The sequence below is a fragment of the Lepus europaeus genome, chromosome 10 (genome assembly GCF_033115175.1).
Source record: "Lepus europaeus isolate LE1 chromosome 10, mLepTim1.pri, whole genome shotgun sequence".
NCBI lineage: Eukaryota > Metazoa > Chordata > Mammalia > Lagomorpha > Leporidae > Lepus > Lepus europaeus.
This window is the reverse complement of record NC_084836.1, coordinates 76,443,706-76,465,287: the sequence shown is the minus strand read 5'-3', so window position 1 is coordinate 76,465,287 and position 21,582 is coordinate 76,443,706. Positions and strand designations below refer to the sequence as shown.

At 56.8% G+C, this 21,582-nt stretch overlaps 1 protein-coding gene and 1 pseudogene across 1 annotated transcript in view; one reads left to right on the top strand and one right to left on the bottom strand.

The window, feature by feature from the left end:
• ACSS1 (acyl-CoA synthetase short chain family member 1) overlaps window positions 1–20,774 on the bottom strand; it is a 55,382-nt gene extending 34,608 nt beyond the window's left edge. Inside the window, exons 1-2 of the mRNA XM_062203780.1 lie at window positions 20,438–20,774; window positions 9,576–9,672 (exon numbers count right to left, since the gene is read on the bottom strand). Coding sequence (XP_062059764.1) covers window positions 9,576–9,672; window positions 20,438–20,774 — 434 coding nt within the window. The remainder of the gene's footprint in view (window positions 1–9,575; window positions 9,673–20,437) is intronic.
• Window positions 7,735–8,441, top strand: LOC133767443 (tubulin alpha-1B chain-like; annotated as a pseudogene).
• Window positions 20,775–21,582: the final 808 nt, after the last annotated feature.

Genomic DNA, 21,582 nt, shown 5'->3' with positions numbered 1-21,582 from the left:
TGGACTTGCAAAATCAAGAGCGATCAGGACTAGGAACTATGGCAGGTGGTAGAACTCCCACCCAAGGCAACCAGGGGTGAGGGTGAGCACAGTGGAGCCACCACATGACTTCAGGTGGACAGAGGACTGGGTGGGGACACCCATGGCCCATCCCTACCCTCAGAGCCGCTGGGCTTCAGTTTTCATCCCATAACAGGACACGGCATATCACTCATGGTCACACCTGTGCTCTGTCTTCCTACAGCTAGAGGGGACAAGGAGGGGTGGGGAAGGAAGACACAGCCTAGGGGGAGGAGACCAGGTGCTGAGCTGGGGACCTAGCACATTTCTGGACAGGTGAGAAGGTTCAACCCACTGGCTTCCGGGCTGGCTGCATTGTCCTATGGGGATGGAACACTGGACACCAGAGCTCAGCCCACAGCAAAACTGTGCGTCAGGAGCCGGCACTGTGGCACAGCACATTAAGGCCCTGCCTGTGGTGCCGGCATCCCACACCGGAGCATGGGTTCAAGTCCCAGCTGTTCTGCTTCTGATCCAGCTCCCAGCTAATGCACCTAGGAAAGCAGAAGATGGTCCAAGTGCTCGGGCCCCTGCAACCCTGGGAGTTCCAGACAGAGAGCCAGGCTCCTGGCTTTGGCCTGGCCTAGCCCCACTGTGGCTATATGGGGAGTGAACTAGCAGATGGAAGATCTCTCTCTCTCTTTCTGTTTATGTGTGTGTGTACGTATTTGTGAGTGTGTGTGTCTCCCTCTCTGTCTCCATCATTCTGCCTTTCAAATAAATATTTGAAATACAAGCTGGGAGTCAGGCTCACTCAAGGTCTAGAGCCCATAGAAGCATGAGGAAAAAACAACCCAAAAGCAAAGCCCATCCTCACAGTCACAGAAGCATCAGCAAGTGCACACTTCTCCCCCACTGCATCCCACCCACTTCTCCGAGACTGTGCCCCTCCTCCCCACAGCAGTCTGTCCACCTCCCCGGGGCTGGCCCTGCAGGCAGAGGGCGAGCACAAGCTTGGATCCTGCTCAGTGGCAGGGGGGCCGGCTTCTACGTGTGCCCCTCCAGTGAAACCTGTGTCCTGCTCTGCCCCCAGAGAATTCTCAGACAGGTCCCCATCAGCAAGGTGTTCCTGGATACAGAAACAAAACTCCCAGCATTAAGTCTCAGGCTGTGGTCAGGAGATAAGTGATCCCAAGGGAACGACAGAGGCACAGAGGTGCTCGCAACAAGAGCTGGCGCTGTGGGGTAGTGGGCTAAGCCTCAGCCTGCAGTGCCAGCATCTATATGGGCACCAGTTCAAGACCCGGCTGCTCCTCTTCTGATCTAGCTCTCTGCTAATGGCCTGGGAAAGCAGTGGAGGATGCCCCAATTGCTTGGGCCCCTGCACCCATGTGGGAGATCTGGAAGAAGCTCCTGGCTCCTGGCTTCAGATCAGCCCAGCTCCAACTGTTGCAGCCATCTGAGGAGTGAACCAGCAGATGGTGCACATTTCTCTCTCTCTAGCTCTTTCTCTCTCCCTCTCCATAAATTCAACCGCTCAAATAAATAAAATATATATTTTTAAAAAAATGCTCACCCACACAAAAAATCAAGACACTCCCAACTCCAACTCTGGTGTTAAAATCTTAAGGAGCAGCTGATGCTGCTTCTAAACTGAGTGCCGATCACTCAACTCTGCCCACGTGCAGGTCTCCGGCCCTACCAGGGCCCTGGATCTCCCGGCCTCCAGCCTCCGAGAAGGCGGCCCCCAGCAGCGTCCGCCAGCCGGCAGGGCTGTCTCACTCCCTAGCCTCGCTGTCTGGAACCCATGTCCCCAGAGCCCCGCCATCCTAAGGAAAGAGTCTGCTCACTCAGGTGGTTAATTTGGGGGTAAGAAGGGTCAGGCACGTGGGGCAGGGAGGGGCCAGGGATGGCTGTCAGCTGATGGCCTGTTCTCAGCTGACCGCCCGCTCTCTCCTCCCCAGGCACAAAGTCCTGCACGCACTCTCCACCTCCCCCTGACACACACACACCATGCCCTACCCGCACCAAACCCAAATCCTCCACCCAGCCTCTGCGACCCAGCCAGCAAGTGTGATTCCATTCTGCAGGTGGGAAAAAGAGCCAGAGAGGTGGCGGATTAGCTAATCCTGTGATTCTGGGACACACACGGCTGGCAGACAGAGCGAGCGTGCAAAGAGGCCCTCCCACATGCACCCAAGTTTGGCTCCCACGCTGGCCGCCGCCCCCTGGCCTGTGCTCACTGCTCCCTGCCTCTCCTGCCCCTCCTCTGCCTTTCCCCACAAGGCCTCTGGCCAACGGCTGTGGTCTGCACAGCCACTTCCTGCTTCCTCTCTCCCACCCACAGGGGCCCAGCCTTCCTGCCACACTCAGGGCCTGGACAGAAACAAACCCTTTGTCCCCGGCCCACCCCCTTCACAACGTGTGGGTGTGCCATTCCGTCTGCCACAGATAAAGGATCCCCACCCCTGGCCGGGCCCAGTCTTGTCCTCTTCCCTCGTGGGCCTGCACACCAGGCACCAGCTGTGTGGATCTTCTGCTACATTTTTTTCTTTTGGATTAGTTTTATTTATTTGAAAGGCAAAGAGAGAGAGAGAGAGATCTTCCATGCACTGGTCCCTCCCCAGATGGCCACAATGGCCAGCGCTGTGCTAGGCAGAAGCCAGGAGCTTCCTCCAGCTCTCCCATGTGGGTACAGGGGCCCCCAGCACATGGACCATCTTCTACTGCTTTCTCAGGCGCGTTTAGCAAGGATCCAGATCAGAAGTGGAGGAACTGGGACTCGAACTGGCGCCCATAAGGGTTGCTGGCATTGCAGGCAGTGGAGCTGGCCCCCATATGTGGATTCTCAATAAAACCGCAGGCTCCGATCACTGCAACAGGAAAGCCACGCCCTCGGCACCCACTGAAGGGGCAGGGCAGGGGGTCCTACCTTCATTCTTGCTCCTCACTGTGCTCTACCCCCACTCACCAGAAAGGCTCTGCGTGGACAAATGCATGCATCGTCTCTCTGCACTCAACTTGCAGCCCCACCTTCCCTGAACTGCATCTGAGACCCTCTCCGTCCTACTGTGGCTGGTGACGCTGGTGGGGAGCCCCTCCCTGGCCACATCTGACAGATGACGACATGGAAGCCCACCAGTAGCAGGCCCCATGGCCAGCAGGGCCACAGGGCTGGCCAGCGAGCAAGCCCAGCCTCATGACTTCAGACAGTCTCGGCTGGGCAAGTTCAAGTCCTGACCCACTGAGGTGCCCTGGGCCAAGCCTTCCTTGGCAGGTGCTCAGCCTGGCACCACCACCTGCTTGCTGCTATCTCAGGGCACGCCCCATGGGCTGAGTTACAGGAGGCCAGCCACAGTGCCTCGGCAGCTCCCCGAGCCTGGGGTCCATCCCTCCTCCCCCCACCACCTGGAAACCTCTGGCCAAGACCCCAGGCTCAGGCAGTGAGGGTGCACACCAGGCGGCCACCCTGGGCCCCCAGGCACCTACCCAAGACCCACACCTGAAGGATAGGCGTCTATGTTTCTCCACGTGCCCATAGCAAGGGTCTCTGCACTGTGCCTACTTGAACAAGACGTCAAAGACAATCTTACGGCATGGGAGCGGTTGTTATCTAGACATGCAGCCCTGGGAGCAGCCTGATTAGCTATGCCCCGCCCCGTGGCCCCCCAGGAGCCCTAGTCCTGCGCCAGGACACCGGCCTGCTGGGTCCCTGTGGAAGAGCAATGACCTCAGGTGGTTCTGGGCAGAGGGAGGCTGGGAAAGGGCCAGCCTTGGCCTCAGGCCACAGATGGACTCTTCCTGGGAGGCAGGCACAGACCATCCCAGGCTGAGCCTCTGCCTCCCAGCAGGAAGTGAGCAGCCTGCTCCTACAGCAGGAAGCTCCACAAGAGCACACGCAGCCCTTGCCAGCACGAGGCCCCCTGTACTGCCCAGGACGCCCCCGCCTCGCTGAGCTGTCTGGCCAGCGTGCAGGGGCCTGGCTCTGGCTGCTATCGCTCCCGCCTCAGAGTTTGCAGCCACAAAGAAAAGAAGGTGTGATGTGGGCAGGGTGGGAGTCAGGCAAAGATATGGCAGCTTCCCCAGGTGCCTAACGCAGGGGCTGCCCAGCTTCGCCCTCTATACCCCATGGAAAGACCAGTGCCCAAGTGGGGTGTAGACGGCAGGATTCAGAACAGAAGACACCCGAGGGCAGCAGCAGGAGCAACCGCCTGCAGGCGGTGGCTCAGTAAGTCTGGGGTGACAGCCCCCACCGAGCAGGAAATGGAGCTCACCTACGCGGAGCACTTCCAAGTGCGTGTGTGTGTGTGTGTGTGTCTGCACAGCCATTCCCCAAGCAGAGGCGACACCTGGGAACACCACACAGGTGTTATTAAGGACTGGGACCTCCCCTTTTGGGGGAGGAGCTATTGGTTCCTGATCCAAGAGGCTTCGCAGTGATCCTTCAGAAAGGTACCCGACCCAAGAACGGCGAGGCGGTGAGCGAACTACACCCCAGGCAGAGGACGCTGACCCGGACCGTTGGGAAAGGCTTCATCCCCGGGGCCCATGCGGGCACGTAGGGGCGTGGCACTGAACCTGCTGACACACACGCACCAGGCCTTTTGTCCTTGAACAAATCATTGTAGCTGATCCTCAGCCTCCTGAGCCATAAGACATGATTGTAAAGAATCCCCAATCTGCGGAAAACATCAGACCAATGCTTGCTTCTGAGAGTCAAGAGCTCTCCAGAACAATGACCATTCTTCTTTTTTTAAAGATATATTTATTTATTTGAAAGAGTTAGAGAGACAGAGATCTCTCATCCGCTGGTTCACCCCCCAGGTGGCTGCAATGGCCAGGCCTGGCTGGGCCAGGCTGAAGCCAGGAGCCAGGACTTCTTCCAGGTCTCCCACGTGGGTAGCAGGGACCCAAGCACTTGGGCCATCTTCTGCTGCGTTCCCAGGCACATTATCAGGGAGCTGGATTGGAAGTGGAGCAGCCGGGACACAACCAGCACTCACATGGAATGCCAGCATTGCAGGCAGTGGCTTAATTCGCTATGCTCCAATGCTGGCCTCAATCATTATTCTTTCTTAATATTTATTTATTTATTTGAGAGGCAGAGTTACAGACAAAGAGAGGGAGAGATAGAGAGAGAGAGAGGTCTTCCATCTGCTGGTTCGCTCCCCACATGGCTGCAATGGCCGGAGCTGAGCCAATCCGAAGTCAGGAGCCAGGAGCTTCTTCCGGGTCTCCCATGGGGGAGCAGGGGCCCAAGGACTTGGGCCATCTTCCACTGTTTTTCCAGGTCATTAGCAGAGAGCTGGATTGGAAATAGAGCCGCGGGGACTCAAACCGATACCCATATGGGATGCTGGCACCACAGGTGGAAGCTTAGCCCACTATGCCACAGCACTGGCCCCTCAATCATTACTCTTGATATGGACTTGGGTTACATAGGTGGATGAATGCCTTCGCCAAAACCCAGTAAATACACTCCTGTGCATCTCAATGTAAGTAAATTTCTCATGAAAAATGAACAAACAGGGGCTGGTGTTGTGGTGCAGCAGGTCAAGTCGCCACCTGTAATGCCAAAATCCCATATGGGTACAGGTTCAGGTCTCAGCTGCTCCACTTCTGATCCAGATCCCTGTTAATGTGCCTGGAAAAGCAGTGGAGGATGGCCCAAAGGCTTGGACCCCTGCACCCGCATGGGAGATCCAGAAGAGGTTCCTGGCTCCTGGCTTCAGTCTGGCCCAGCCCCAGTTGTTGCTGCCATTTGAGGAGTGAACCAGTGTACGTAAGCCCTCTCTCTCTCTCTTTCTCTCTCTCTCTCTTTCTTCCTCTCTGTAACTGTTCCTTTCAAATAAATAAAAATAAATATTTTTTAAAAAGTAACAAGTAAATGTCCGGTGGCCTCCAGTCCATCAGAGGCATAACGCAGTGCTTAGGGGAAGCTGTTGGTGTGTGCTGTTGGTGAAGCTGCTGGGGCCAGCGCTGTGGCGTAGCAGGTAAAGCCGCCACCTGCAGCGCTGGTACCCCTTATGGGCACTGGTTCATGTCCCAGCTGTTCCACTTCCAATCCAGCTCTCTGCTGTGGCCTGGGAAAGCAGTAGAAGATGGCCCAAGTGCTTGGGCCCCTGCACCCGCATGGGAGACCCGGAAGAAGCTCCTGGCTCCTGGCTTCAGATGGGCCCAGTTCTGGCCGTTGCAGTCATTTGGGGAATGAGCCAGCGGATTAAAGATTCTCTCTCTCTCTCTCTGCCTCTGCCTCTCTGTAACTCTGCCTTTCAAAAAAAATAAATGTTTTTTAAAATAATCTAGGTGGTAGCTCCACGATCCGTGCACCGATTCAAATTTTCCATAACACAAGACGTTGGAAACAGCAGTTAACATCATTCCTAGCTAATCAAACTGTAGTCCTTAAATAAAATAACCTCATTACAGGTCTCCAGACAGTACTGAAACTCGGCTCCGTGCTCGGTAAGGAGCAGCTGCTGTCATAACCCTCATGGTTTTCACTTCGCAGCGTTCTCCCCTCCAAGGGGTTCTCTTACCTCCTTGCGCCAACGCCACAGAGCCACTTCGGTCATCATCACCTCTCCCATTTCACAGATGGGAAAATCGCGCCCTGGCAGATGACACAGCTTCACGAGGTCAGCAGCCAGCAGAGCGTGTCCCAGACCCAGACAACGCCGCACTCTGCTGACCTCGTGCCCAGTGCAGACCAGGAGAAACACACCCTACCAGGCCACCTGCTGCTCCCAAGGTCGCCACAGGGAGGGTCAGGAGCGTCTTTCTCCAGGTCACTCGAGACTCGCCTGAGGCCTTGCTAACCACGCAGATGTGTGGCCTCCTGGGGCCTCGCATCCCAGCCACCGGGAGCTGAGTGACAGTTCTCGGGGGTTCCTCTTGCACCCATGAATTTCACCCTCAATGAATGAGGCCCATGCGTGCCCTGGGCACAGTGGTGGCCAATGCACAAGGCCTCAGTGGTCTCAACCGGCACCAACATGAAGGGAACAACTCCTGTCCCAAACCTCAAGGGACCAGGTGAAAAATTAACCATGAGTCCTTCACATACTACCCGCAATGACACCTCCTTCTCACTCAAGCAGTATAAACAGCAACAGGCATCAGCTGCTACGCCTGGCAAAGTTCTGCTCATTGGTAGATGAGACAGAATAATAAATACTCTGCCTGTGCTCATAAATCTCAGGCCCGGGGCTGCTTGGGTGCAAAGGAACTTGGAGTTGCTGGTAGCATTAACTCGCTGGCTGCAGTCCTGAACATTCCTGCCTAGTTTACATTTAACCACCCTTCTTAGCAGGCTGCCCAAGGCAGCTCAAGACACAGCCCACGTGCCCATGGGCAGCCGCCAGCCAAGGGGCCCATTGACAGGGAGCAGGGCCCAGGCACACGTGAGATAGAGACAGAAGAAGGAAAGCAGCCCTCCCTCCACAGAGCTCCAAGCCCTCTGCCTCCCACCCCCAACCTCGCACACATGGTTTCCATCTGCTAAAGGATGCCTCCCAAGGCATCTTGAGTGCCTGTGAGAGGAGGTTTGATCCCAGACATGTGGAGCTGGGCCAGCGGCCGGACCTGCGTGTTTATGCAAGCAGCAGAATTTTCCCAGCATCCATGGCACCCAGGGCCAGCTGGGGTCTGCAACCAGGGACCCAAGGCAAGAGCCACACAGGCCCTGAGTTCAAGCCATCAGGGGAGTCGAGTGTGCAAAATGGGACAGGACCCATGCTGGGGCTGCAGGCAGGGCTGGGAGTGCAGCCTAGGAACAAAGCTAACCCTGCTGCATCCAAAAGTGAGCCTGGTGCAAGGAGATCTGGCAAGGAGATCATTGACCTCGTCCTGGACCGAATTAGCAAGCTGGCTGACCAGTGCACGGGCCTGCAGGGCTTCTTGGTTTTCCACAGCTTTGGTGGGGGAACTGGTTCTGGGTTCACCTCCCTGCCGATGGAACACCTCTCTATCGATTACGGCAAGAAGTCTAAGCTGGAGTTCTCCATCTACCCAGCCCCCCAGGTTTCCACAGCTGTGGTGGAGCCCTACAACTCCATCCTCACCACCCACCCCACCCTGGAGCACTCTGATTGTGCCTTCATGGTAGACAACGAGGCCATCTATGACATCTGTCATAGAAACCTCGATATCGAGCGCCCCACCTACACTAACCTGAACCGCCTTATTAGCCAGATCGTGTCCTCCATCACGGCTTCCCTGCGGTTTGATGGAGCCCTGAATGTTGATCTGACAGAATTCCAGACCAACCTGGTGCCCTACCCCCGCACCCACTTCCCTCTGGCCACATACGCCCCTGTCATCTCTGCTGAGAAAGCCTACCACGAGCAGCTTTCTGTAGCAGAGATCACCAATGCCTGCTTTGAGCCGGCCAACCAGATGGTGAAAGTGACCCTCGCCACGGTAAATACATGGCGCCATGACACAGACGGTGAAGACGCTGCCTGGACACCCACGCCCCACGCTGCAACCCCCGAGTTCAAGTCCTGGCTCTGCTCCCAATTCCAGCTCCCTGCCAAAGCACACCCTGGGACGCAGCAAGTGTTGGCCCCAGCCCTTGGTTCCTTGCCACCTATGTGGGGGAGCTGAATTGAGTTCCTGGTTCCTGGTTTTGGCCTTGTCCAAGCGAGCCTGGCTATTATGGGCATTTGGGAGAGTGAACCAACAGATAGAAAAATCTGTCTCTTTCTCTCTGCCTTTCAAATACATTAAATAAATAAATAAAATGCCTTAAAGTTGTAAAAATGTTTTAATCCTTTTGCTTTAGATTTATTTATCTGAAAGGGAGAGTAACGGGGTGGGGAGTAAGTATAGTCTCCCCCCCTTCTCTCTCTGTCTCTCTCTTTCTCTCTCACCTGCCCTTCCCTCTTTTGCCATGGCATGACACAGCACAAATGTCCGTACATTGACGCTGCATTTCCCAGCCTCCCGGACCATAAGAAGTGAACCTCTTCTCTAAGTTACTCAGCCTATGGTATTCTGTTACTGCAACACAAAACAGACTCGTAGAGAGGCACATCGACACACAATTTAGTGCATGACGGGCCCGCAGCCTCACGGTGCAGCTAAGCCGAGGCTGCAACCTGACCAGAAGCTCCCCGTGGCATGCCCACCACCTAGAAGGCACCGGCCTGAGCAAAAGATTGTTACAGGAAGCAAAGAACGAAATAGCCTCTGGATCTGCTAAGGGTACCGGGAGCAAGGAGCTGAACAGATTACAGTGTGTGTTGTTTTCGGTGTAGATTCCTGTTTGCTTTCCTCAATGAGAGAGCATGTCCAGAACTGGAATGAGCTGCCTGATACCCGGGCAACCCTGGCCCCCGGAGCCTGAGCAAGCTCCCAAGACAAGGCCAAGGTCTCCTCCGTGCCTTTGCACATTCTCAGCATTGGTTTCAGAAGATCCTGTTCAAGAGTCAAGGCCAGCCCTAACCCCTCCACTCCCCCTGGGCCAAGCTACAACTTCTGCTCTGCTCTGGCCTGGCCATTCTCCCTGACCAACCCACAGGAAGGCCTGGGCGCAGTGGCCCTGCTGAGACCCACCAGGGGACACACAGTACCTGTAGGTGATCCTCACTTCCGTTCCTGGCTCATCGCGCTCCCAGATCAAAGCAACGCTCTCAGGGGCCTTCTGCACGTGCTGATCCAAGCAGTTCACTGCAAAACACAGAGTTTTTCAGCCGTTACCCTCACGATGCTTTTGCAAGGGAGAAGGAGGAAGGGAGTCTAGTTAGCTGTGGCTCCTGGCACGGAGAGGGTGATGCTGAGAGCTGGGAGAAGGAAGACAAATGTGTTCTCCAAGATGCAAGGTGCGCTCCAGAAGATTCTGAAGCCTTGTTTCACACCAGGAGTCCCTACCCTGGGCACAAGTTGGCATCACCACATCATGTCCCAAGGGCCCCACCAGCACCCCATAAAGCAGCCTCTGCTCCAGAAACAACTGACCAAGGTGGGGGGTGGGGTGGGGAAATGCCACCCTGGTTTTCCAGAAGGTTCTATCCCCTCCTCCCTCTATTACCTAAGCTCGGATCCCATGATTTGCCTGCAAAAACAGTCCTGCCGGTTTACCATCACTGAGGATTAGTGGCTCCAGTTCTTTGCCAACATCCTGTTCACGAGCCATTTGATCTCCCAGGTGCGCTGAGCCTGCTAGTTAATACAGAGCCCCTTCCCACCAGTCCTGTAGCCAGGGTCTCACTCACTGCCCCATCAGTGGGCCCAAGGCACGGGTGAAGTGAACACCCATAAAAAGCTCTTTTCTATTTATTTATTTATTTTTGAGAGGCAGTGAGACAGAACTCCCAGCTGGGTCACACACAGCTGGTCCCAAACAAATGCCAACAATGGCTGGGGCAGGGCGGGGTGGGGCAGAAGGCGGGAACCAGGAATTCAACCGGGAACCAGGAATTCAACCGAGGTATCCCACCTGGGTGGCAGGAAGTTAACCACCTGAGTCATCCTGACGTGCTCTCTCCCAGGGGGATCTTGGCAGAAAACTGCTGTCAGAAGCTAGAGCAGGACTCGAACCCAGGCAGTCTGCGAAGGGGCTGTACTTGTCTTAACCACGAGGTTACACTGTGGCCCCCAGGAACAGCTTTCGGAGGCAGCGGCCACCTGCCCACCTGGTCTCTCAGGGTTGCTTAGTGTCCCTGTCTGTAAATTACACCTCAACAAGAGAGGGCCAGCGCTGTGGCATAGCGGGGTGAAGCCGCCGCCTGCAGTGCCAGCATCCCATATGGGCACACCTCCATCTGCTGGTTCACTTACAACAGCCAGGGCTGGACCAGACAGAGGCCAGGAGCCCAGAACTGTCCTCTGGGTCTCTCCTGTGAGTGGCAGGGGCCCCAGGCACTGGAGCCGTCATCATCTGCTGCCTCCTAGGATGAATTAGCCAGAAACTGGATCTGAGGTAGAGGCGCCAGGGCTGGAACCGGCACTCTGACATGGCACATGGGAGTCCCAAGGAGGGCAGGGGCTAAACCCGCTGCACCACAAGGCCTGGCCCGGGGGCACCACTTGCAATCACGGCTCCAAGCCGAAGGCCAAGGGAAAGGCAGATCTACTCAGCCAGGAGTGTGGGTGCAGGTAGCAGACATTAAGAAAACTCGGGGCCAGCGCCATGGTGCAGTAAGTTAATCCTCCGCCTGCGGTACCAGCATCCCATATGAGCACCAGTTCTACTCCCGGCTGCTCCACTTCCCATCCAGCTCTCTGCTATGGCCTGGGAAAGCAGTAGAAGACGGCCCAAGTCCTTGGGCCCCTGCACCCATGGGGGAGACCGGGAAGAAGCACCTAGCACCTGGCTCCTGGCTTCAGATCGGAGCAGCTCCGGCCATTGCAGCCTTTTGGGGGGTGAACCTTTCTCTGTCTCTCCCTCTCACTATCTGTAACTCTGCCTTTCAAATAAATAAATAAAATATTTTTTAAAAAAGAAGAAGAAAACTCTCATGAGTGGTGCAACTCATTAGGAAGACTGCGGCAGGCCTGACAATCCTGTCCAAACAGCACAGCCAAGCTGAATCCACCCACAGAAAGTCAAGCAGGGAAGCTAAAGGCAACCCAAGCCTAAAACAATAGCAACATCGATGGCTGCTAATAGACAGAACTCCCCACCCCACCGTGGGCCAGAAGCAGAGATCAAGGATCGCCCCTTACAGATGAGGTTAAGGAGCCTGCCCAAGGTCACACAGACAGATCAGCCCAAGTCCATCCAGCCAACCCTGCCCTCCGTTGTCACCCCTAACCATCCAAACAGGCAGCCAAGAGCTGTTCTGAGCACCAGGTCGGGGAGAAGGGTGAGCCCTGCCTGCAGTGCGGGGGTGGGGGTGGGAGGAAGAGGTTCGAGCAGGACTTGGCCTTGCAGGCAGTTGACACCTGCAACGATGGAGAAGAATGACCAGGCAAGAAGCAGGCGGGAAGTCACTGCCGGGGGGGAGGGGGGCCGTGGAAGCCAGTGAGCAAGCTGGGGAAACCTTAGCCACCTGGGCCCACAGGCTGTTTCTCTGATGGGGTGTGTGTGTGTGTGTGCATTCTCAAACCAATCACGTTTTCACACCCAAACCGCAGATTTATGGCTTCTGAATATTCACGAGCCAGGCCGCCCCTCAGCAGGAGGTCTTGTCCCCAGCTGCCTGGCCTTGCAGGAGCCTCTGGCCAGGTCACTTGGAGCCTGAGAAGGCCCAGCTGAGGTGGAGGGGTGGGGTTGGGGGTGGGAGTGGGGGTGGACACTGCAGAGACTCAGAGGAGAGCCAAGCGTGAGAAGGAGGGCCCAGCAGGTGCAGGGCGCAGCCCACATGGGACACGGGCCTCCTTCAGCTGCTGGGTGCTCCAGCCATCACCTGAGGGCAGGGGACAAATGCCCCAGCCAGACCTGCTGAGAAGACCCCAGTAGATGCACCTGGGAAGCTCCGCCCTGACACAGTTCCAAACAGCCTCAGATGGTCCACACAGTCCCGTGAGCAGCCCCAGCCCCAGCCAGAGAGCAGCAGCAGGAAGCATTCTAACCATGCCTGATGCTCCCTCTCACTGCGCTACCTCTCACCTGCAGCTGGGGCACTGGGACAGTCCTCTCCCTGGGACGTTGCTTGCCCGACTGAGACCTCACAGCCTCAGAGCCCATGGGGCATCCTGCAAGCAACACACCAAGCATCAAGGCAGCACTGGAGACAGCACCAGGGTGCAGCTCAGTCTCTTCTGAGGGCTGACAAGACAGCTGCAGCCAGGCAGATCCCTGATCCCAGCAGCTCAACCCCATGCTTCCCTGTGTCTCAGCCTGAGATGAGTTCACTGCTGGCTGCCTGCCTACAACCAGGGGCCGAGTCTCCTGCTCACGTCTGCACACAAGCAGCCTAATCCAGGCGCTCAGCCTCAGTGCCCTCACTGAGTCGGGCAGCATACAGGAGCTTTTGCTGTTCAACAGAATCCCACTGACGATGCTGCCAGTCTCCCAGGACCCTAAGTGGTAGACACAATCTGCGCTTCACGTGCACTCCAGGGTCCAGAGAGCTATCTCTCTCCTTTCAGGACAGGAGCAATCAAACGCATCCGTCAGCCCTGGGAGACCCCCTCAAGCCACATCCTCAAAGCCGAAAACCCCACGTTCCAGAGTCAACCCCGGTGGACCACAGCCGATACACTGGTTATGCAATCTAAACGTGAGTTTCCCAGTCCATGGGATGGGTACAGCAACCCTTGGCTCTGGGTGTGCCATTGGAATATTTCCTGTTTCAAGGTCAGATGGAGTCACAGGTTCCCAGGAGAAACACACACACACACACACACACAATTGCATCTTTGTTCACAGCCACCACGGGCGTCACTCAGAACACACCAGCACCCAGATAAAGGCCAGCGTGGGCCCAGGGGGCATGGGGACCCTACTACATCACGGGCACATTGGCCCTAGGGGCCATTATTTATGGTTGCTTCAATTGATGGGCGGAGAAGATGGGGAGGCAGCCAAGGAAGAAAGGGAGGAAGGAAGGGAATTCGTACATTTCTACGAAAAAAAAAACAACCTCTTCCCCAAGAACTGGGACGTGGGACAAGAAACTTCCATTTCCGAGTACTTCCAAGAAGAGCTGGGCTAGGACCTCATGCAGCCTCAGCGTAACTCAACCCCCGTGTCCTATTTCAAGCCTCTTCCAAAGTTCCCAGCACACAACGCACTCTCTCTCTTCCCCCACACCATTCACCACTGCTCGCTCTGCCCAGAGGGGCCCAGGCTGGAACCCCGCAGTGGGGCTAACCCCTCTCCCAGCCCGGAGCTCCCTCCCGGAGTCAGCCAGCTCCTCACCCCAGGATGGGGGGGAGTGGAGCGAGAACCACGTCACGGCTGCCCCCAGCCCCAGCCGCAGAACCCTGGAGCAAGTTAAGCTGTGTGTGGATTCGCTCCTTGGCCTATGGTGATAGCCAAAAAATGACGGCAGGCCAAAGCTTAGGGGATCTAACCGGCTGGAAATCAAAACGGAGTCGGCCACACTAACAGCTCTGCCTCGCCACGCCGTTCATCTGACCTTCGCAAACACCAGGATCACAGAGACTACGGCCAAATTTCCAAAACAGGCCCTTTGGAATCAACGCGACACGGCGCCTTCTACCTTAATCCGTGCACCAAGAGGAGTCTGGCGTTAAGCAAGCAGCTGTTCTCCCACGGGTCGGTCTCCCTGGCCCTCCAGATGAGGAAAGCAGCCGTGAGACGCCCCATCTGCTGTTGACTCTGCTGATCCTGCTTCTTTCAGTCTTCCCTCTGCTCAGCCCCACCGGAACGCTTACTCTGTTAGGGAGTGCATTGCTGCCAGATTCTAAGCCCGGAAGTGAGCCGCACGGACTGCTGAGCCAAATCAGGGTCATTCTTTCCCGGACAACCAGCTGCCTGTCCAGCACCTTCTCAGCATAGCATGGGGCATTGTCTGGACCCGAGCTGGGGCCTTTATTTCCACATCTGTTCAATGGGCCCAGCAGCTACTTCAGGCAGGTGTTGTGAGCATGAGCGGAGGCCTGAGCGAGCAGAGAGCTGCCCCAGGCTCTGCACCCCATCACACTCGCTGCAGCTGACACCCGTGGCTTGGCCAGGAAAATTCAAGGCTTTCCAGAACGTCAACACATCCATTATGGAGATGACACAGACTGGGGAGTTAGCCTTGCAGCAACTACTCTAGTTGAAATACTTGCACTGGGGCGGAGCTGTGGCGCAGTGGGTTAACTCCCTGGCCTGAGGCACCGGCATCCCATATGGGTGCCGGTTCTAGTCCCGGCTGCTCCCCTTCCGATCTAGCTCTCTGCTATGGCCTAGAACAGCAGTGGAAGATGGCCCAAGTCCTTGGGCCCCTGCACCCATGTGGGAGACCTGGAAGAGGTTCCTGGCTCCTGGCTTCAGATCGGCCCAGCTCCAGCCGTTGCAGCCATCTGGGGAGTGAACCAGTGGATGGAAGACACCTCTCTCTGTCTCTACCTCTCTCTGTAACTCTGTCTTTCAAATAAATAAAATAAATCTTAAAAAAAAAATACTTGCATCCCCTACAAAGTACCTGGGTTTGATGCCCAGCTCCAGCTCCTGCTAATGCAGACCCTGGGTCTGGGAGGCAGCAGGGATGGCTCAAGTAATTGGGTTCCTGCCACTCACATGGAAACCTAGATTGAGCTCCCAGCTCCCAGTCTCAGCCTGGCCCAGCCCTGGCTACTGTGGACATTTCAGTAGTGAACCAGAAGATAAGAACTCTCTTCCTGGAGGTCTGCATTGCGGTGCAGTGGGTAAAGCAGTGGCCTACAGCACCAGCATCCCATCTGGTCACTCGTTCAAGTCCCAGCTGCCCCACTCTCCATCCAGCTCCCTGCTAATGTGCCTGGGAAAGCAGCAGAAGATGACCCAAGTGCTTGGGCCCCTGCACACATGTGGGAGACCCTGAAGCAGCCCCTAGCTCCTGGCTTTGGTCTGGCCCAGGCCTAGCCATTGCAGCCACTGGAGAGTGGACCAGTGAATGGAAGATCTCTCTTTTTCTCTCTCCTTTGTAACTCTGCCTTTCAAACAAACATCTTGAAAAAAAAAAAAAGGAATTCTCTTTCTGCATCTCTGTCTCTCAAATAAATATCTAAGTATTTTTAAAAAGCTTTTTAAAGGCATCACACATAACAAAGGAATCTTCCAGAATTCTGAGTGGTTCTTTTGCCATATTTCCCACACAACACATGGCCACATGGATTTACCTGAATTCGGCAGACAGAAATTCACGTTTCATCAGAAGGAACGAGGGAGTTAATATTCACAGAAAGATTCACAATGAGTTCTCTTTAAATAGAAAAGCTCCTGGCACATGTTAAGAATACTGCATCAGTCGCAGGAGGCGTACTTGCCAACTTTCCAGAACCTGCGCTATTTAAAGTAAGTCATGCTTCTGACGACTGGGAAGAATTCAGACTCTTCTGCAGGGCCTCCCTCCTAAGACTGGAGTTGCATTTTCACTTAGACTTCCTTAAATAAAAACCTTGGAGGGGTAGGCGTGTGACCTGTAGGTTAGGCACCTGCGGCCCGCACTGGAGAACCTGGGACCCACACCTTGCTTTGTTCCTGACTGCAGCTTCCTGATGACGCAGACCCAGAGAGGCAGCAGCGATGGCTCAAGGCACTGGGCTCCTGCCACCCATGTGGGAGACCTGGACTGGGTTCTCAGCTCCTGTTGTCCGCCCAGGCCAACCCCAGCTGTTGTGGGCATTAGGTGAGTGAACCAGCAGATGAGAGATTCTCTCTCTCCCTCTCCCTCTCCCTGTCTGTCTCTCTCTCTCTCTCTCTCTTTGCCTCTCAAATAAAAAACCCTAGGTTAGTTTAATCACAGACAGACAAATGGAACCCAGGGAGTAGCATCTTGCCTTCTGAATTACTGGAGGCAGGTCACAGACAGGAGAGCAACAGTTACAATGATTTCTATTTCGGAGAGTCTCGTTCTAGAAAGCACCAAAGAAATTTCTCAGTGCTTAGCGCTTAGTTAAAAATAGGTCACACTCTGGAGTTGAGAACACACATACTTAAAAAGAAAAAAAAAAAAGACTCGAAATGTAAGGTTTAGAAAACAGCATGGTTGTGTGTTGTGAAAGCAATGACACACGTTGTGAGCCTCCAGGTCTGCATCTGTGGCTTCCTGACCTGTATCTGTGAGGCACCGGGGCAAAGACATCTCTGGAGCCCCTCAAAGACAGCCAGGGTGGGCAAGAATCACTTTTCCTACTTGGCTTGTTTGCTTCTGCAAAGCAGTTTTACATAAACCCTGAGGGGGTGGGGCCTGCCTAATCCCACCTGGCTCTGGGCGCCTGGTGGAAGTCACAGGGTGGAATCCTGTGATGCTTTGAGAGCCATGTCAGACACCTACCCTGCACCTGCTGCAGGCAGATCAGACTCAGACCCAGGCAGTCCCGTTCAGGTGAGACACAGCACCGATGAAGGCCACACTCAAGGTCACAGCCACCCCAAATACTCTATTAATAATTAACACTGGCCAGTGATTGGGGCATAATGAGCTACGGAGAGCCTTATCTCACTTAATGCTAACAGCCTCCACTGGGTGTGCGTGCGACAGGTATACTCTGGTAACCTTTCCTGGGTCACACAGGTCAGAGGCAGCCGAAAATTCTCTGCCTGGGTCTCTTGGTCCACTGGTTGCTGGGCATTCCCTGGGCCCAGCTGCACCCCCACCGCGGGAAGCCCTGTCGGGGCGCTCTGGGCTGCAGTTTCAGCCAAGCCCAGCCCGGGAGTTGAGTCATCCCCAACCCAAGCCCCAGACTTGGGAGCAAGAAGCAGGCGATGACTTCAGCCCCAAACCTCAGGGAGCAGCAGCCAGCCAGCCCCGTCGGGCCCTGTCCAAAGTCCTGACCCGCAGAATCCACGAGAGCAACAGAGTGGTTGCTGTGCCCTGCCACCAGGCATACAGGGCTCCGGTGTGCAACAGTAATTAGGACAGAATTTGGTCACCGACACTCTGTGTTTCACAGATGCAGAAACACTGCAAAGAACAGTAAAGAGAAAGCGAGGATTCAAACCCAGGTGGGAAGGCAAAGACGCTTCTGGAAGGATTAGACTGTACCGCCCCACCCACATACGTATGGCTGGCCCCTGGCATCGCTCCACTTCCGGGGGCTGAAATTTCCCTAACTACTCGCCCACGTGCAGTGAGGCCCACACTTAACAGGTACAGCCAGTTCTTATCACCATTATTCCCTAAATAACACAATATAGCATCTATTTCTGTAGCATTGATCTTGTGTTAGGTATTTAAGTAATCTGTGGATTAAAGTGTACAGAAAGATGATTGTGCAGCTCTGATGCAAATACTATGCCATTTTATACAAGGGACTTAAGCAACCCTGGCTTTTGCTATCTGTGGGGAGCCCTGCAGCCGATCCCCTGAGGAAAGCAAGGGCAAGCCAGCACCACTGATTGTTAATGGAGCTGTCCCCAACACATGAGTCCCAGTTCTGCCTAGTTTAGAAGTGCTTCTGAATGCCCTGGTTTGGGGCACACAGGCCAGTGGTTCTCAAACCCAAGTGTGCACTGGAGCACCTGGAAGGCTTCGGAGGTCCCCACCCACCCCAAGGTTTCCGATTCTGGAGGTTGATGATGGGCCCCAGAATTGTATTTCTAGAAGGTTCCCAAGGGGCGAGCTGATTCGAGCCCTGGGCTGCTCAGCTTCCCATGCAGATTCCTGCTAATGTACCCTGGGAGGCAGCAGATGATGGCTCAACAGCTTGGGGCCTCATCCCCAACACTGCAGATCCCAATGGAGTTTCAAGCTCTGGCTTCAGCCCGGCCCAGCCCGGGCTGTTGTAGGCATTTGGAGAATGAATGAGCATATGGAAGGTTGGTTTGTCTTTCTCTCTCACCTCCCTCCCCCAATACTCTTCCTTTCAACAAGCTAAAAATAAAGAAATGGACCTTTTTAAAATAAAGACATACATTTGAAGTCCCCAGGCTAAGGCTGCTGCTGCTGACTAGGGCTCACACTTGGAGAACCGCTGAGGGGCAGTGAACTTGCAAGAATGATGCTCCCTTGCAAGAAGTTGGCGTCATCATGCAGGTTTTATCTTGCACAACAGGTCAGGTCAAAACATCCCCGCCTACACTCCACTGCTCTCTAGGCGGCTCCCAGGGTAGCTGCGTCCTGGCCTCATCCTTTTTTCCCAGATTGTCACCTCTGCAAGCTGGCAGACACTGGCTAGGGACAGGGACACTGTGGGGAGATGACTGGGTAGGCATTCACACGGAAAACAAGAAAGCTGCTGAAAAGTATTTCCCGACCGTGCTCTGAAACCCGGTGTCAGCTAAGGTCGCCTCTAAGCCTGCACCTGCCAGGGGGGCAGAAGTCAAAGCAAAATGGGACAGAGACAATTCTTGCTGATCCCACTCCAACCTAGACCAGAAGAGGCTCCCAGGTCCTTGTTGTGTGCCCTGTGGGGTCTGTTCCAATGCCTTAGCTGAGGGCAGGGCTGTAGCCAGGCAAGAGCCAACCATGGACGTCACAGTAGCCTGAGCCACCCAAGTCCAGAGACAGCCTTGTCCTTCCATGAGCTGCTCTACTCCCCTTTCAAGGCCACATTCCACCCTCTCTGTCAACCCAAGGGCTTCTTTGTCTCTCTCTCTTTTCTCTCTCTCTCTCTCTCTCTCTCTCTCTTCCCTCTCTCTCTCTTGCACTGGTTCAAGGACACTGGCTGCTGACTGCATCCTAAGGAAAACACTTATCTAGTGACTCATTTTGATTAAACCAGCAAAGTAATGATACAATAGAGGGGGGTAGGAATATTGGTCCAAAGTTCTTTTGGGTTAATTCGAAAAATAACTGCAAGGTAACTGGCTACTTGGTACTGGTGCATGGCCACTCCTGCATATAATACATTAAGGTGCCGAGTGGTCTGCAGAGCCCACCTACCAAGGGAGCATCACGGCGCCCACTTCTCTGAGGCTCAGGGAGCAATGGATGCAGTTATATGAGACTCCACTTCCCACCACCCCTCCCAGGCCCTATCCTGCCCAACGGGTCGCAAGGCCCCCGCCCCCCAGGCCCCACGCGGCAGGCCACCCTGGGTGTCCAGCCAGACTGTGGAGTCTGGTGCCCTGGCGGTGTCTCTCTGTTGGTCCCCAGCCTCAGCTCCAAACCCTGGCAGAACAGCCCGTTGGTTCGGGCCCGGGAGGAGCCAGGCATCGGCGTGCAGGCGGGGCCGGCGTCTTGGCTCCCCCGGCCCAGCCAGGTCCTCAGCGCGCGGTGCTCCTTGGCTGTGAACCGGGAGCCGTGCGGTTGCTTCCTCCCAGCCTACACGCCCCAGGAGCGAGGAGATCCGAGGCCGGGACTTTCTCCTCCCAAGGGCCACCGCCGCAGCTCCGTTTGTTTACCAGAGCCGGGTCTGTCCCCAAGGCGAGTCGCCGCGCCGCAGCTGACGGTGACAACTGCCTTACGCTTTCCGCTTACCCCTCCGGCCCGGGACGAGAACGGCTCAGTCCGTGCCGACTCCCGGGTTCCCGGCGCGCTGCGCCGGGCGGCGGCCTGCAGTTCCCCGCAGGTGTGCGCGCTCCGCAGTGCTGTGAACCCCGCGGTGCAACTTTGGAGCCGGCCGAGCGCTCAGCTCTCTCTCGCGCGCGCGCGCAAAGGCCCGCAGCTGGCGCCCCACGCGGACGGGGAAGGCGGACTCGGGCGCCTGGTGCAGCGGCCAGGGGGGCTGGAGCCTCGGAGCCGGGTGGGATGGAGCGGGGGTGACGTGGCGCCTCCGTCGAGAGCAGCGGAGGGGTCAGGGTGCTGGCGAGGCGAGCTCCTGCAGGGCTGCCCGGGTGCCTGCTGCTGTCCGCTGGGGCTGGGGCCGGGGCCGGGGCAGGCGGGCAGGCGGCTCCTAGGGTCCCCGCGGGACGCGAGAGTCGGGGCGTCCTGATCCCCCGCGGCGCACTCACCGGACACGTTCAGCCGGCCTCCCAGGAACCAGCCGATCTTGCCGCTGTTGAAATCGCAGTCCCAGACGGTGTGGTAGGGGGTGTCCCACACGAGCATGTCCCGCGCCAGCGGCCCCCAGAAGGCGGCGGGCTCCCGGGCCGCCTGCGCGCTCAGCGCGGGGTACGAGCCTGGAGGCGCGCCGGCTACAGCGGCGGCAGCGGCGGCGGCGGGGGCGCGGCCCGGGAGCCAGGAGGCTGCCCCGCGCCGGGCGCTCACCCCGCGCAGCGGCTGCCCCGAGCGCCCGCGTAAGCTGCCCAACAGCCGCCCGACGCCGCGGCCCAGGCTGCACGCCGCCATCTCGCCCGACGCCCCGAGACGGGTGCTGCGCGCCGGGGGCGCCCCTTGGAGACTTCGCAGGCCCCGCCCCCGCCCCGCCCTCCAGCCACCACCCACTCCTCGGGGGCCCGTCCAAGCTCGGGAGTCTCTTCCTGGAGCCAGCCCCTGGCCCCGCTCCTGCTCCCCGGCTAGCTCAGGGACTGCGCAGGAGCCGGGTGATGGAGGCCTGGGGCGGCGTGGGGAGGGTCCCCGACGCAAGCGGGTCTGCGCCCCCGCCCTGACGCTCCTCGACGCGGCTTGTTTTGGTTTCAGTTTGCGCGCGAGTCTTCGAGCCCCGACAGCTGCTCCGCGCGGGCTGCTGCGGAGGCAGGTGCGTCGGAGGACACGGCCTCCGGCTGGGGTGCGGGAGCCCCTGGGGCGGGAACGAGCCGGTGCAGAACGAAAGTGAGTGGGAGATGGCGCGCTGGAGTGCACCGGCGGGTCCGAGGGCCGAGGCGTGGTCCGCTTTAATCCCTTCGTTCGCGCCTGAAAGTGGGCCCCTGGCCGGCCGCACAGGCCGGTCCCTGGCTCCCCCCTGCACCGCACGCGCTCGCCCAGGAAACCGACGGGGGCCGAGTTGCTGCCCTGGGGCTCCTTGTCTTTGCCACCAGCTGCCGGCCCAGTCTCCGGGGAAAGGGGTACCAGGGCCGCAGACGCTCTCGCTCACCCCGGCTGTCTGGCCGCAATGGGCCATATGCTGGCCCTAGCTTCTGTGGCCTGGGTTCAGACCCTGTAGCTCTGCGACCTTGGAGTTCCTTAACGTCTCAGGCTCACTTGCCTTTTTCTCAAA